Source organism: Hyperolius riggenbachi, chromosome 1 (assembly GCF_040937935.1).
Source record: "Hyperolius riggenbachi isolate aHypRig1 chromosome 1, aHypRig1.pri, whole genome shotgun sequence".
In the NCBI taxonomy this organism is placed as follows: domain Eukaryota; kingdom Metazoa; phylum Chordata; class Amphibia; order Anura; family Hyperoliidae; genus Hyperolius; species Hyperolius riggenbachi.
In genome coordinates, this window is record NC_090646.1 from 469,084,482 (window position 1) to 469,102,146 (window position 17,665).

The following is a 17,665-nucleotide window of genomic DNA, read 5'->3' on the forward strand; positions in this document are numbered from 1 at the left end:
TTTTTGGAATGTGGGAGGAAACCAGAGTGCCCGGAGGAAACCCACGCAGACACGGAGAGAACATACAAACTCTTTGCAGATAGTGTCCTGGCTGGGATTCGAACCAGGGACCCAGCGCTGCAAGGCGAGAGAGCTAACCACTACGCCACCACATATTCAATACTGAATATTCTTTAGATATTAGGGTCAATTCATAAAAGGCTGTGTGAAAGAAAAATCTTGTCAGGAAAATACCGCATTCGGTAATTTAGACTTGTGTGGTAATTCATAAATATGTTCACAGGTGCAATAGAAGTGTGGTAAATTAACAAAGCCCATTGACAAAAACCTTTGTGGTAACACAGTGGGGCATTGGGAGGCATCCCGACATCCCTTCAGATGTACATGTATTGTTATACTGCCTCTGCTTGCTTTGAATCTTTCTATTAATTTTTGCTTAAAGTGGATCCGAGATGAACTTTTACTCATTGCATAATGGTGTTCCTTATCTATTGTTTAAAAGCCAAATACTTTTTTTGTTTTTGTTTTAACCACTTGAGGACCACAGTCTTTTCACCCCTTAAGGACCAGAGCCTTTTTTTCCCATTCAGACCACTGCAGCTTTCACGGTTTATTGCTCGCTCATACAACCTACCACCTAAATGAATTTTACCTCCTTTTCTTGTCACTAATACAGCTTTCTTTTGGTGCTATTTGATTGCTGCTGCGAGTTTTACTTTTTATATTCATCAAAAAAGACATGAATGTTGTCAAAAAAATGACTAACTTTCTGTGCTGACATTTTTCAAATAAAGTAAAATTTCCTATACATTTGAGCGCGAAAGTTATTCTGCTACAGGTCTTTGATATAAAAAAAAAATTAAAAAAAAATTCAGTGTATATTTATTGGATTGGGTAAAAGTTATAGCGTTTACAAACTATGGTGCCAAAAGTGAATTTTCCCCATTTTGAAGCATCTCTGCCTTTTCTAACCACCTGTCATGTTTCATGAGGTGCTAAAATTCCAGGATAGTATAAATACCCCCCAAATGACCCCATTTTGGAAAGAAGACATCCCAAAGTATTCAGTGAGAGGCATAGTGAGTTCATAGAAGATTTTATTTTTTGTCACAAGTTAGCGGAAAATGACACTGACAAAAAAAAAAGTTTCCATTTCTTCTAACTTGCGACAAAAAAAAAAATGAAATCTGCCACGGACTCACTATGCTCCTCTCTGAATACCTTGAAGTGTCTACTTTCCAAAATGGGGTCATTTGTGGGGTGTGTTCACTGTCCTGGCATTTTGGGGGGTGCCTAATAGTAAGCACCCCTGTAAAGCCTAAAGATGCTCATTGAACCCATGCTGAGTGGGAGAAATATCTCTGTAAATAAACAATTGTGTGTAAAAAAAATAAAAAAAATTGTCATTTACGGAGATATTTCTCCCACCCAGCATGGGTATGTGTAAAAATACACCCCAAAACACATTATACTACTTCTCCCGAGTACGGTGATACCACATGTGTGGCACTTTTTTGCAGCCTAACTGTACTAAGGGGCCCAAAGTCCAATGAGTACCTTAGATTTCACAGGTTATTTTGCGACATTTGGTTTCAAGACTACTCCTCACAGTTTAAGGCCCCTAAAATGCCAGGGCAGTATAGGAGCCCCACAAATTACCCCATTTTAGAAAGAAGACACCCAAAGGTATTCCGTTAGGAGTATGGCGAGTTCATAGAAGATTTTTTTTTTGTCACAAGTTAGCGGAAATTGATTTTAATTGTGTTTTTTCACAAAGTGTCATTTTCCGCTAACTTGTGACAAAAAATAAATTCTATGAACTCACCATACTCCTAACGGAATACCTTTGGGTGTCTTCTTTCTAAAATGGGGTAATTTGTGGGGCTCCTATACTGCCCTGGCATTTTAGGGGCCCTAAACCGTGAGGAGTAGTCTTGAAACCAAATGTCGCAAAATGACCTGTGAAATCCTAAAGGTACTCATTGGACTTTGCGCCCCTTAGCGCACTTAGGGTGCAAAAAAGTGCCACACATGTGGTACCGCCGTACTCAGGAGAAGTAGTATAATGTGTTTTGTGGTGTATTTTTACACATACAGATGCTGGGTGGGAGAAATATCTCTGTAAATGACAATTGTTTGATTTTTTTTTTTTTATTATTTATTTTTATTTTTTTTTACACACAATTGTCCATTTACAGAGAGATTTCTCCCACCCAGCATGGGTATGTATAAAAATACACCCCAAAACACATTATACTACTTCTCCTGAGTACGGCGATACCACGTGTGACACTTTTTTGCAACCTAGGTGCGCTAAGGGGCCTAACGTCCTATTCACAGGTCATTTTGAGGTATTTGGATTGTAGACTACTCCTCACGGTTTAGGGCCCCTAAAATGCCAGGGCAGTATAGGAGCCCCACAAATTACCCCATTTTAGAAAGAAGACACCCCAAGGTATTCTGTTAGGAGTATGGTGAGTTCATAGAAGATTTTTTTTTTGTCACAAGTTAGCAGAAAATGACACTTTGTGAAAAAAAAACAATACAAATCAAATTTCCGCTAACTTGTGACAAAAAATAAAATCTTCTATGAACTCATCATACACCTAACAGAATACCTTGGGGTGTCTTCTTTCTAAAATGTGGTCACTTGTGGAGTTCCTATACTGCCCTGGCATTTTAGGGGCCCTAAACCGTGAGGAGTAGTCTGGAAACCAAGTGCCGCAAAATGACTCTTGAAATCCTAAAGGTACTCATTGGACTTTGGGCCCCTTAGCGCAGTTAGGGTGCGAAAAAAGTGTCACACATGTGGTATCGCCGTACTCAGGAGAAGTAGTATAATGTGTTTTGTGGTGTATTTTTACATATAACCATGCTGGGTGGGAGAAATATCTCTGTAAATGACACATTTTTGATGTTTTTTTTAAACAATTGTCCATTTACAGAGAGATTTCTCCCACCCAGCATGGGTATGTGTAAAAATACACCACAAAACACATTATACTACTTCTCCCGAGTACGGCGATACCACGTGTGACACTTTTTTGCAGCCTAGGTGCGCTAAGGGGCCCAACGTCCTATTCACAGGTCATTTTGAGGCATTTGTTTTCTAGACTACTCCTCACGGTTTAGGGCCCCTAAAATGCCAGGGCAGTATAGGAACCCCACAAGTGACCCCATTTTAGAAAGAAGACACCCCAAGGTATTCCGTTAGGTGTATGGCGAGTTCATAGAAGATTTTATTTTTTGTCACAAGTTAGTGAAAAATGACACTTTGCGGAAATTGATTATTGTTTTTTTCACAAACTGACAAAAAAATAAAATCTTCTATGAACTCGTCATACACCTAACAGAATACCTTGGGGTGTCTTTTCTAAAATGGGGTCACTTGTGGGGTTCCTATACTGCCCTGGCATTTTAGGGGCCCAAAACCGTGAGTAGTTTGGAAACCAAAATTTCTCAAAATGACTGTTCAGGGGTATAAGCATCTGCAAATTTTGATGACAGGTGGTCTATGAGGGGGCAAATTTTGTGGAACTGGTCATAAGCAGGGTGGCCTCTTAGATGACAGGTTGTATTGGGCCTGATCTGATGGATAGGAGTGCTGGGGGGGGGGGGGGGGGGATTGATGGGTGTCTCAGGGGGTGGTTAGAGGGGAAAATAGATGCAATCAATGCACTGGGGAGGTGATCGGAAGGGGGTCTGAGGGTTTGGCCGAGTGATCGAGAGCCCACACGGGGCAAATTAGGGCCCGATCTGATGGGTAGGTGTGCTAGGGGGTGACAGGAGGTGATTAATGGGTGTCTCAAGGTGTGATTAGAGGGGGGAAATAGATGCAAGCAATGCACTGGCGAGGTGATCAGGGCTGGGGTCTGAGGGCGTTCTGAGGGTGTGGGCGGGTGATTGGGTGCCCTAGGGGCAGATAGGGGTCTAATCTGATGGGTAGCAGTGACAGGGGCTGATTGATGGGTGATCAGATGGCAGAACAGATGTAAATGCACTTTGGAGGTGATCTGAGGGTAGGTCTGGGGCAATCTGATGGTGTGGGTGGGTGATCAGATTGCCCGGGGCAATCTGATGGTGTGGGTGGGTGATCAGATTGCCCGCAAGGGGCAGGTTAGGGGCTGATTGATGGGTGGCAGTGACAGGGGGTGATTGATGGGTGATTGACAGGTGATCAGTGGGTTATTACAGGGAAGAACAGATGTAAATAATGCACTGGCGAACTGATAAGGGGGGGTCTGAGGGCAATCTGAGCGTGTGGGTGGGTGCCCGCAAGGGGCAGATTAGGGTCTAATCTGATGAGTAACAGTGACAGGTGGTGATAGGGTGTGATTGATGGGTAATTAGTGGGTGTTTAGGTTAGAGAACAGATGTAAACACTGCACTTGGAAGGTGATCTGACGTTGGATCTGCGGGCGATCTATTGGTGTGGGTGGGTGATCTGATTGCCCGCAAGGGGCAGGTTAGGGGCTGATTGATGGGTGACAGTGACAGGGGGTGATTGACAGGTGATCAGTGGGTTATTACAGGGAAGAACAGATGTAAATATTGCACTGGCGAATTGATAAGGGGGGGGGGGGGTCTGAGGGCAATCTGAGCGTGTGGGTGGGTGATTGGGTGCCCGCAAGGGGCAGATTAGGGTCTGATCTGATGGGTAACAGTGAAAGGTGGTGATAGGAGGTGATTGATGGGTGATTGATGGGTGATTGATGGGTAATTAGTGGGTGTTTAGGGTAGAGAACAGATGTAAACACTGCACTTGGGAGGTGATCTGACGTCGGATCTGCAGGCGATCTATTGGTGTGGTTGGGTGATCAGATTACCCGCAAGGGGCAGGTTAGGGGCTGATTGATGGGTGGCAGTGACAGGGGGTGATTGATGGGTGATTGACAGGGCTCAGGGCTCGCTACATGATAGCCGCTGAGCAGCGGCAGCTCTGCAGCCACTCAAGCAGGAAATACCTTTCAGAACGGGATTTCCTGCTGGGCTTCCCCGTTCGCCATGGCGACAGGGCTGGATGACGTCGAGACGTCATAGGGAATCCCGATCCACCCCTCAGCGATGCCTGGCCCTAATTGGCCAGGCTGCACAGGGGGGGGGGGGGGGGCGGCTCGGCGCGGCAGATCGGCGGCGAGCGGAAGTTACAAGCAGTCAGCAAAGTGCTAGCTGCATGTAACAAAAAAAAAATTATGCAAATCGGCCCAGCAGGGCCTGATAAGTCCTCCTGCGCAGGTTACCCCGAGCTGAGCTCGGGATAACCGGCAAGGAGGTTAAAAGCTTGTCCCGCCAGCGAGCGAAGGCTGCAGGTCCTATCAGATTCCACCATTCAGACTTGCAGGATAACAGGGGCTGTTTCTATTGGCTCCCTGCTCCTGACAGTCACAGCTGCCTCTGCTCCTGCCTGTGAGTCACGCTTCCACAGTCTACTCTTCGCATTCTTTTCCCCTCTTCAAAGCAGACAGTAAAGATATATTTTTGTGTATGGTTATGTCCTGTCTATTAGTCCTGTCTTCCAGTGAGGTTTAGCCCAGGCTATGATGTCATGCAGCCTTCAGCCCCAGAGCACTGTAGAAGATCAAACTAGGTTACATGCTCACTATACAGATTGGGGGGTGGGGTATCCCTTGATGCACCTTGCTTAAGAGTTTACCATGGGAAAACATTGACTAGATAGATTATAATTAAGTGTTCAAACAAGAAAAACAAAAAAAATGTTTTATTCATTAACCATTATATACACCAGTTCCTCTAACTGTGATTGTATATCTAAAGGCAGTGAAGTGGTGCCATTTTACAACCACATCATCTTATCACTTTGAAGTGTGCAGTCATCAGGCTCTGTAACGTTAACCATAGACCCTGAACAAGGATGCAGATCAGGTGTTTAACAAAAAATATGATGAGATAAGCTGCATGCTTGTTTCACGTGTGTGATTCAGGCACTACTGATACCAGAATGATCAGCAAGACTGCCAAGCAACAGATCTTTTTTTAAAGGAAACAGTGCCGGTTCTAGCTCCAGTGGGGCCCCCGGGGAAAAGAAACTTGGGGGTCCCCTTGACACCCTGAACGATTCCACCACTGCGCTGCTGTAGGTAGTCCCCCCAGCATAGCCAGATGTGTCTCCCAGGATTAGATAGCCTACCCCCAGTATAGCGAGATGTGCCCCCAAGGATTATTTAGCCCCCCAGTATGTATATCCAGATATGCCCCAAAGATACTGTTGCCCCCGGCCCAGTATATATAGTCAGATGCGCCCCATTGCATTACGCAGTCTCCCCACAGTAAAGATAGCCAGGTGTGCTGCCGCCCCCTAGTATAGATAGATGCCCCCCATTTTAGGTGGCCTTCCACTACCATATGCAGAGTGATGCTAGCAGAAGCAACAATAACACTCACCTGCCGGCGCCACCGCCGGGAACTTCTCCTAGTCACAGAGTTCCGTGTCTCCCGGAACTCTGTGATTGGGAGAAGAGAAGACTTGGGGAAGTAATGTCGTGCTTCCGCTCGCATCACTCTGCATATGGGCAGGCGAGTGGGGGGAAACTAGGGGAGACTCTTCCTCCTTCTGCATGCCACTGCCTGCCCAACTAACAGCCGTGGTACCCGGCAGCCTGGCCGGATTACATTTTTAAAAGCTGAAGATGGGACAGGCTTGGTGGGGCCCCCTTGAGCACTGGGGCCTAGGGGCATTTGCCCCCTTGCCTTAATGGTAGCGCCGGCCCTGAAAGGAAATAAGTATGACATCTTCCATATCCCTCTTCCTTCCCCTCTCTCATTTAAATAAAAAGCGCATTTTATTTTCTCCTATTTGCCAATGTACAAAGGCAAACAAATATTCTCACCAGTTATTGCCCCATTCAATCATCGTTCCAGGCTGGAAAACAGAAAAGTCACATTAGTACAATATTAAAATTATTTTCTGCATTTTTTTCATAATCTGTACTAGACATTACATCAGCTACCTTAACAGGCGCTAGAATAGGCATGGGCAAACTTGGCCCTCCAGCTGTTGAGGAACTACAAGTCCCACAATGCATTGCAGGAGTCTGACAGCCACAGTCATGACTCAAAAGGCAAATGCATTGTGGGATTTGTAGTTCCTCAACAGCTGGAGGGCCAAGTTTGCCCATGCCTGCGCTAGAACCTACTCCCACAGTTGGAGGGACTCGACTCTTGGCGAACTCTTATGGCCCGTACACATGGTAGACTGAGGGGGAATCGAGACCAGATTCCTCAGGTGACATCAGTGGGCGGAGACTGTACAGATGCGAAGTCGGCCTAGAGGCCGACTACTTTCTGTTGGAATGCTGGGGAAGGGAGGACCAACAAAGTGGCACCAAAATGACATCATGCAGTGGGCAGAGGGAGTGGCGACAACAAAGGTAGCAGCCGTCGTTCAGCCGAGTTGATCCACCCGGCGGATCTCTGGCCGGGGGGCAGTTGCTGGTCAGGGACTACTGTATACAACGCCAGATTATCGACAGAGACTGTCATCACCCACCTCAGCAGACTTTACTCTGCCGTGCGTACAGGGCTTTATCCTTATTCCCCTCTGAATCACAGAAAGATTTACTCCATGTGTACAGGAGTTTACCTCTGTTCCCCTCTGAATCGCAGAAAGAGTTAACATTTTACAGTGAAGCCAGTACAAAGGTGAAAGTTACCATTGCTGACCCTTTTAATTAAAAGCATGCTATTAGCCAGGTTACCATGCTTAGGTTTTGGCTTCAGAAACACCTGATCTCCGTTCTAGCTCTGGTTAAAGCCCCAGGTAAGCTCAGTATGGCATTTTCTCGTTGTGTTTAGGGTCACTTTAAATAGGGAAAAATCAGGTACTGAGGGATGTTATCAATTAACATAAGAAGTTTTGAATCAGGATGATACCATTTATTGGCTAACTTAGAGATGGATAAACAGTGAGCTTTCGACTTATAAAAAGCCTTCGTCGGACTGGTTCCTGACCAAAACTGAAAAACACAGCTTATATACACTGACATACAGAGGAGAAACATTCTTTGCAAACATAAATGTAATTAGATGCCTTAACTGTTACTGAGGAGGCTTTCCCAGGCATCCTATCTAAATTGATAAGATCAATAGAATCCTCAACATGACATAAAGCAGACTCTGGTGATGGGGAGACATCGTAAATTCCTAATTCCAATGGTAACTGGCCTGGTTACATGCACCATTAATTCTAAGCTTAAAAGAATTGTGGCATTTAAAGCCAGCACCTGAAAGCAAATAAAATTAATAGTGACAGTGAATTCCATCTTACACAGCATATGGCACAAATATGAATGAAAAGATAGAAAAATTAAAAGAATTGTGGCATTTAAAACCCATCATACCAGCACAAGAAGTTAGAGTCCTTGTTTAAACCATCTTGTACAGTTTTGAACCAATGTATAAACTTAGTTTCTTGTGTTAGTCTCATGTTTCCCGATTTAAAGCCACCCATTAATACAGTGACGCGAAAATCGCTTAAACTGTGTCCAGGTAAACAAAAGTGTGTTGGTATTGGGAGATCAGTATATTTTGCAATATCCTTTTTCCTGCTGTTAATAGTGGATCTGTGGTGTGTCATGCGATCACGCAGTGGTTGACTTGTTTCTCCCACATAAATTCCTTTGGGGCATTTTGCACACATGATCACGTATACCACATTAGATGAGTCGCAGGAAAAGGTGCCTTGTACTTTGTATTCCTGTTTTGTACCTGGTATTAGTATCCTGTCAGTGGAATGGATGTGTTTACAGGTCCCACACGTTTTCCCTCGGCAGGGGAATGTTCCATTCTGCTCTTGCCTATTTAAGGCACTCCTCACTATCATCTGCTTAAGATTGGGTGGCTGTCGGAACGCTAGGAGGGGAGGTTCAGGGAATATCTTTTTCAGTCTCTGATCCTTGTGTAGAACAGGATGAAGTTCTTTTGCAATCTTTCTTAAGATTTCCAGGCGTGGGTTGTAGGTTACTACCAGTGGGACACGGCTCTCTTCCTGGCTCTGCTTGTACTCCAGGAGCTGAGTCCTAGGGATGTTGTTAGCTTTCTTGATTTGGGTCTCAGCCATTAGAGGATTGTACCCCTCTTTTATGAAATTCTTCTTCAGGTAATCCAGGTGTTTGTCTTTGTCATCCTTGTCAGAACAGATCCAATTGCATCTTATTGCCTGGCTGTAAATTATGGAATTCTTTATATGTTTGGGGTGGAAACTGTCATACCTGAGGTATGTGGGACGATCTGTCGGTTTGCGGTACATGGACGTTTGTAAGCTGTTCTCTCTGATGTATATGGTGGTGTCAAGAAAGTTAATCTCCCTGTGAGAGTTCCCAAAGTCCACAAAGATGGTATTGCGGCCTGTCGCAAATATCTTCAAGGTTTGGGCACACCTATAAACTCAATTGCTGGACTGATGAGATTCGTTCTCACCCACAATTATTTCACTTTTGGGGAGGACCTCTATTTACAGCAAATGGGAGTGGCAATGGGCTCACGGTTTGCACCGCAGTACGCAAATCTCTTCATGGCAAAGATTGAAGAAGAATACCTGAATACTTGTCATATAAAACCCATGGCCTACTTCCGTTTTATCGACGACATCTTGATCATCTGGTCTGCAAGTGAGGAGGATCTTATCCAATTTCACAGGAACTTCAATGCCTTCCATCCCACAATCAAACTGAAATTGAGCTACTCTCACAGGGAGATTAACTTTCTTGACACCACCATATACATCAGAGAGAACAGCTTACAAACGTCCATGTACCGCAAACCGACGGATCGTCCCACATACCTCAGGTATGACAGTTTCCACCCCAAACATATAAAGAATTCCATAATTTACAGCCAGGCAATAAGATGCAATCGGATCTGTTCTGACAAGGATGACAAAGACAAACACCTGGATTACCTGAAGAAGAATTTCATAAAACAGGGATACAATCCTCTAATGGCTGAGACCCAAATCAAGAAAGCTAACAACATCCCTAGGACTCAGCTCCTGGAGTACAAGCAGAGCCAGGAAGAGAGCCGTGTCCCACTGGTAGTAACCTACAACCCACGCCTGGAAATCTTAAGAAAGATTGCAAAAGAACTTCATCCTGTTCTACACAAGGATCAGAGACTGAAAAAGATATTCCCTGAACCTCCCCTCCTAGCGTTCCGACAGCCACCCAATCTTAAGCAGATGATAGTGAGGAGTGCCTTAAATAGGCAAGAGCAGAATGGAACATTCCCCTGCCGAGGGAAAACGTGTGGGACCTGTAAACACATCCATTCCACTGACAGGATACTAATACCAGGTACAAAACAGGAATACAAAGTACAAGGCACCTTTTCCTGCGACTCATCTAATGTGGTATACGTGATCATGTGTGCAAAATGCCCCAAAGGAATTTATGTGGGAGAAACAAGTCAACCACTGCGTGATCGCATGACACACCACAGATCCACTATTAACAGCAGGAAAAAGGATATTGCAAAATATACTGATCTCCCAATACCAACACACTTTTGTTTACCTGGACACAGTTTAAGCGATTTTCGCGTCACTGTATTAATGGGTGGCTTCAAATCGGGAAACATGAGACTAACACAAGAAACTAAGTTTATACATTGGTTCAAAACTGTACAAGATGGTTTAAACAAGGACTCTAACTTCTTGTGCTGGTATGATGGGTTTTAAATGCCACAATTCTTTTAATTTTTCTATCTTTTCATTCATATTTGTGCCATATGCTGTGTAAGATGGAATTCACTGTCACTATTAATTTTATTTGCTTTCAGGTGCTGGCTTTAAATGCCACAATTCTTTTAAGCTTAGAATTAATGGTGCATGTAACCAGGCCAGTTACCATTGGAATTAGGAATTTACGATGTCTCCCCATCACCAGAGTCTGCTTTATGTCATGTTGAGGATTCTATTGATCTTATCAATTTAGATAGGATGTCTGGGAAAGCCTCCTCAGTAACAGTTAAGGCATCTAATTACATTTATGTTTGCAAAGAATGTTTCTCCTCTGTATGTCAGTGTATATAAGCTGTGTTTTTCAGTTTTGGTCAGGAACCAGTCCGACGAAGGCTTTTTATAAGTCGAAAGCTCACTGTTTATCCATCTCTAAGTTAGCCAATAAATGGTATCATCCTGATTCAAAACTTCTTATGGTAATTGATAACATCCCTCAGAACCTGATTTTTCCCCTTCTTGCTTTTACTCATGGCTAACACGGTACAACACTTTACTGCTTCTACTATGCTGATCAATTAACATACAATGGGCAGCACGGTGGCGTAGTGGTTAGTCCTCTTGCCTTGCAGCCTGGGTCCCTGGTTTGAATCCCAGCCAGGGCACTATCTGCAAGGAGTTTGTATGTTCTTCCCGTGTTTCCTCTGGGCATTTCGGTTTCCTCCCACATCCCAAAAACATACAGAGAAGTTAATTGGCTCCCCCCTTAAATTGGTCTTTGACTACAATACATACACAGAGAGTACAGCGCTGCGTAAGAACTGCTGCTGCTGCTACTACTACTACTACTACCCCTCTATATACTCAGAACACATGCTCAAGCAACTGGTTTGCTGTCAACATGGAGGAGCTCTATTTCCATAACAGTCTGCAGTATATTTTGTACTTGTCCAATTCACCTATTATTTCCCTACTTAGAATTGGTCCCTACTCTACCGCAGTCAGCATGCAACCAAACTATGAGCCTCCATTTTGACAGCTCTTTTTTTTATTACTATCAGGGTTTCCATTTGTTGCGTAAGCATATGTTCTGAGAGCAATTCTGGCATATTTTCAGTGTAGTAGAATTTAATTCAGATCATATAAATTCATAGTTAAGGGGCACAACTGTTTTTGGCTACACGGTTTTCATTAGCAGTTCCTGCAGTTTTTAAACTCTAATGCTGACCTAATGGTGGCAACTAATGATTCAATCTTTTTCATCCAATCTTATTTAATATAAAGGGAACTGCTCAACTTATCAATTCAATATATTCACTCAGTTTACTCCTCTACTACATAGAATTGGTAAGATTGAACAAAAATGGATGGATCAATAGCAGCCACCACAACTCTAACCTCCCCCTTAATACCAACTCTCTGTTGATTTCTTCCCAGCTTTCTTAGGGTGCATACACACATCAGATCATAGTCTTTGGAAAATTAAAGATCACAGACCAATTTTTACCCCCTTCCATGTAGTATGAGAGCCATACCTACACAGTCTATTCTATGGAGCTGAACTCCCCATCAGACAGAAATCTTTGCAAGATGCTGCACACAAAGATGTTGTACACATGCAACAAATCAGTATCTGCAAAAGATCCGTTCCTGCAAAATGCATTCATAGTCTATGATATCTGCAGCTCCTCATACACACCTTGTTTAACAGACATTCATCTGCAGATCAGACGATCATCTGCAGATCTGAAGATCCATCCTGGTGAATCTGATCTGCAGATGAATGTCTGTTAAACAAGGTGTGTATGAGGATCTGCAGATATCAGACTATGAATGCATTTTGTAGGAACGGATCTTTTGCAGGAACGGATCTTTTGCAAATACTGATCTGTTGCATGTGTAGAGCATCTTTGTGTGCAGCATCTTGCAAAGATTTCTATCTGATGGGGAGTTCAGCTCCATAGAATAGACTGTGTAGGTATGGCTCTCATACTACATGGAAGGGGGTAAAATTGGTCTGATCTTTCATTTTCCTAAGACTGTGGTCTGATGTGTGTATGCACCTTTAGTCTCAAGTGCTGCTGTGTCAGTACAGCTATGTTAATGTCTTCAGGTGGGATCCAGGGAAGAAGAAAAAAATAAAATAAAAAAAATAAATAAATCACCTCTTCATAACGGGATCGTGAAAAAACAAAGGCGATCCCAGGTAAAACTGAAGGGACATTACTCTGCCCTGTTGCATGTAGCAGCAGTAGTTATCAGATAGCATAATTCTGAAATTGAGTACTGCAGTATATGGACAAAAATAATGGGACCTATCAAAAATATTGCAGGTAACTACCGAATATATAAGTTGGGCCCCCGTGTATAAGTTGACCCCAATATTTGACCCTCATAAGGTGGATTTTTTAAACTATTAAAGTATTAATCTATGTATAAGCTAGCCAGGTATAGTTGCCACCCAGTATCGGTAGGTAGCCAGCATAGTTGCCACCCAGTATCGGTAGGTAGCCAGCATAGTTGCCACCCAGTATCGGTAGGTAGCCAGCATAGTTGCCACCCAGTATCGGTAGGTAGCCAGCATAGTTGCCACCCAGTATCGGTAGGTAGCCAGCATAGTTGCCACCCAGTATCGGTAGGTAGCCAGCATAGTTGCCACCCAGTATCGGTAGGTAGCCAGCATAGTTGCCACCCAGTATAGGTAGGTAGCCAGCATAGTTGCCACCCAGTATAGGTAGGTAGCCAGCATAGTTGCCACCCAGTATAGGTAGGTAGCCAGCATAGCTGCCCCCAGTATAGGCAGGTAGCCAGCATAGTTGGCCCCAGTACAGGCAGGTAGTCTGTATAGTTGCCCCCACTATAAGTAGCTAGTATAGATGCCCCCAGTATAGGCTGCTGCGCGGGGGGGGGGGGGGGGGGGGGAAGCAGGCATAGAGGTGAACAACTCACCTTTCGGGATCCCTGCAACTTCTAATTTTCTTCCTCTCCCAGGCATCCCTTGCATGGATACCAGTGCCCCATGATGACATGCGGTTTACGTCATCACAGGGGGTGCTGGTACCAACGCGAGGGACGCCTGGGAGAGGAAGAAGATAGAAGCTGCGGGGATCCTGGAAGGCGAGGTTGTTCACCTCTATGCCTGCTCTCCCCCACCGCTGCAGCCGTTGCCGCCAGGTGCAGCGTCCTCTTCTCCTCCACTAGTGCTGTAACTTCCGCTTCTAAAGTCATGTGACATCGGGAGCCAGAGTGACTCTAGAGCAGGTAGACTGGCGTGAGTGTAAAGAAAGGATGCTGTGCCCGGCGATGGATGGTGTGTAACCCCCTCCACACCCCCACAGGCTGTAAGTCGAAAAATTTAGGACTACTCAAGTACAAGTCGACCACCTTCCAACTTTTATACTTTGAGTCAGTCCTAAATTTCTCGACTTATAGTCGAGTATATATGGTATATGGGTTTATTAGCCTAACTACACTGCAATTGTGCATTGCTCCATTTCTGTGACTGGAGCTGCCTAAGGAAGCAGATCTGTCTTGCACACATGTACCTTCAACCTGTACGTGCGCAGCTCATAGATGTTAGGTCCTTTGCGGGGTACTGGTTCATTCCAAAAGCTGAACTCAAGCAGGAGTTGGTTTCTGCGGGAAAGCAGCATCCGGCTACGCTCCTCACGGAAAGCCAGGTACTCCTGCAGAATAAAGGCATAACTCAAAAGGTGTCTTACCAGGAATAGACCTATTATAGCATGGAAAACAGAAGAAATCCAGAGAAAGAATGAGCACAAATTCAAGCTGAACTCCAGGCACCAAAACAAATGTAAAACCATAGCATCTTTAGCCATCTTGGTGTGAATAGGCCAGCTCTTGGCTGTGGCTCTGGTCATAGACCTGCTTCCTTGAATGTGTGAACATACTGGCAAGTACCAAACTGGGTGACAGAATTGTACAGGTAGTCCCCGACTTTTGAATGTCCGACTCATTAACACATTTTTTTTCCAAAATGACCTTGTAGTTTGTAGGGGGAAAAAAAAATTGAGAAAAAAAATGGTTTTTGAAACTCAGAAAAATTACATTTTGCTGCAATACATAGCGAGTTCCTTATTCTGCATACACATTTTAAAGTAAACCTGTGATCCAGTGCCAGGACCCTCTGAAAGTTTGCATGCATTACAAAAAATCAATTCAATTTCAAAATCATAATTTACATATAATCGTAATTGCTAAATATTACGTTAAATTTTGCATAAGCAAAATTAGCACATTACGATCATCACTAGGACAGAAGGAGGCACACAGTAGAGACAGAGGTGGTAGAGGGGAGCACTGAGGGAACAGGATGACAGAGGTGACACAGTGGGGGGACACTGAAGGAACAGAGGTGGCACAGAGGGTGACACTAAAAGCACAGAGGGGAATGTAGGGGGTAGAGGGGACAGAAAGGGCATAGTGTTATAACTTAAGAATGGAGTCACATTAAGAGCAAACCTACAGTCCCTATCTCATTTGTTAACCGGGGACTACATGTACCATGCTTCGGACAGAACCACTACCAGTGCTGCAAGGACCACTCCACCTTCCTCACACACACACACCCTTACTGCTGTCAAGCCTCTATAATAAGATGGCTGAACTGCAAACATTTTCAGGATGTGCAGGGTTTTGTTTTTTTATGTACCCTCACAATACTACACTATGTGTTAAAGGGCCACCATTAGCAGAACATTATTTTTGTAGTTTTAGAAAAGCTTTAATGATTCTGAGGATCCAGAGTTAACACTAAAAATAAAGATCCAGTATTATTCTTTCAAGACTAAAAAGATGAAATGGTTACGATTTGCAATGAGCTTTGTTCGCTTGCCAGGAGCTCTGCTCTAAGACCTAAAGTCTTAAACAACAATGTAAAAAGGATATGAAGAAAAGACACTACGAGTAGCAAGGTAAGGAGAGGGCTGCTACAGAGCTCATACACGAGGATTCTGAGGGACTGTCAGGCCACCATTACCTTGTTATTTCGTAACTTATTCATACAGTCCGTGAGAGCAGGATATCCGCCAGAGAATCGCCACAGATGAACTGAAATGAAAATCAGCATTTAACCAGCCACATTGCCAATGCCCTCCCACACTGTGAACGGCACTCACCTGCTTGGTCTTGCTCCCCATACCACGTGTTCCAGTTACCCACCAGATCGCATGGGTAATCTGGATCCTGGTGTAACTTGGGTAGCACCTGCTCTCTGCATGGAGGAAAAGTGACATACTTTACAAACAACCAGGCTACTCAACAGTCATAATTGCAACTTAGCTCTTAAATATGGTTTCATTTGATATTGTAAAATAGAAAACACACGTAATCGCCATTTTAACTAGCATTTTGTAGTGGTAAAGTATTAATAAACAAACGTGATGGTTTTGTCTGTATAAGTCATGTGCAATGGGTACATGGGAATAGTTGAGATTTGCATTCTATGAGAATTATGTAGATTTCACTGTACTCATCCAGATTCCGTGACTTGGGTTAGCTTTTTAAACACAAAAGTATTGTGGATTACTTACAACGATAGTAAATTAGTTATGATTACTGTAACATCTGAACCAGTGTTCATGCTACTCCCATAAGTATACACTGGTTGTACTGCAATGCTTGCCTCCTTAAAGGATACCCGAAGTGACATGATGAGATTGACATGTGTATGTACAGTGCCTAGCACACAAATAACTATGTTGTGTTCCTTTTTATTTCCCCCCCTTCTTTCTCTGTCTGAAAGTGTTAAATATCAGGCAAATGTGCACAAGGTTCCAGGAGCACTACCACTCCATAGAAACCGGCAAGGGGGCTACGAGACTCATCTCCCACATCAGGTACTATCATGGAAGGAATGCTGATGTGTCAAAATTTTGTGGACTGAAATGTCTGGACATTCCACACAGGGGTGGAAATAGGGAAAAACACTTATGTAGAAAAGAGGCAAAATTGATATCGATCACAGATGCCTACGGTAATCTAGGTTTGAATGAACGCAATGAATTACACTGTTTCTTAGATAAACATTAGTATTCTCCAGATCAACTTATGTTACTGCTCTCATGCATGGTTCGAAACGTACATCTGATGGATATTTTAGCACCTTTTGCTCAATGCCTGCCTGTTTCTATTCTTTTTCAGGTATTTCGGAATGTTAAGCCATATTTCATGTACAGTGCCTAGCACACAAATTATGCCGTGTTCCTTTTTTCCTTCCTCTGCCTGAAACAGTTAACCACTTAACGACCGGCTAAAACCGATAGGCGTCGGCAGGTCGCAAGTGGTTTCCCATGGAAACTTTCCATGTCAGTTCACGGAGGGTGTCTCCGTGAACAGCCTGTGAGCCTCCAATCGCGGCTCGCAGGCTAAATGTAAACGCGCGGGGAAGAAATCCCTGTTTACATCATATGGCGCTGCTACGCAGCAGCGCCGTAAAGGAGATGTGCGATCCCCGGCCTCTGATTGGCCAGGGATCACCGGCATCTGATAGGCTGAAGCCTATCAGAGGCGGCGATGGATGCATCGCCGTCTTGTGCCGCCCAGGGGAAGGAGGGGAGGGAGGGAAAGAGGGAGGCCCGATATCGCTGCGGAGGGGGGCTCTGAGGAGCCCCCGCTACACGCAGCAAGCCGGCGGTGATCAGACCCCCCCCCCCAGCAGGACATCCCCCTAGTGGGGAAAAAAGGGGGAGGGGAAGTCTGGTCGCCTTGGCTATTACACGATCTGTGCTGTAGGCTGGAGAGCCCACACAGCACAGATCAGTGCAGCATAGCCTGGTCCTTAAGTGGTTAAATATCAGGTCACATGTCAGTTCAGGTATTCTTTAAATGACTTAAGGACATCTAACATGCATTCCATTAAATATCAGTATTTCTCCATCCTTGCTAAACCAGATCCTAGGCTATATAAGGCCATTGCCTAAAATTTAGCAAGAGCTGATGTGCTAAAATGGTGTG

At 44.3% G+C, this 17,665-nt stretch overlaps 1 protein-coding gene across 1 annotated transcript in view; it reads right to left on the reverse strand.

Moving 5' to 3' along the window:
• The window catches only part of NIPSNAP1 (nipsnap homolog 1), a 46,588-nt gene that overhangs the window by 13,996 nt on the left and 14,927 nt on the right, over positions 1-17,665 (reverse strand). Inside the window, exons 4-7 of the mRNA XM_068271493.1 lie at positions 15,829-15,923; positions 15,690-15,760; positions 14,236-14,376; positions 6,849-6,880 (exon numbers count right to left, since the gene is read on the reverse strand). Coding sequence (XP_068127594.1) covers positions 6,849-6,880; positions 14,236-14,376; positions 15,690-15,760; positions 15,829-15,923 — 339 coding nt within the window. The remainder of the gene's footprint in view (positions 1-6,848; positions 6,881-14,235; positions 14,377-15,689; positions 15,761-15,828; positions 15,924-17,665) is intronic.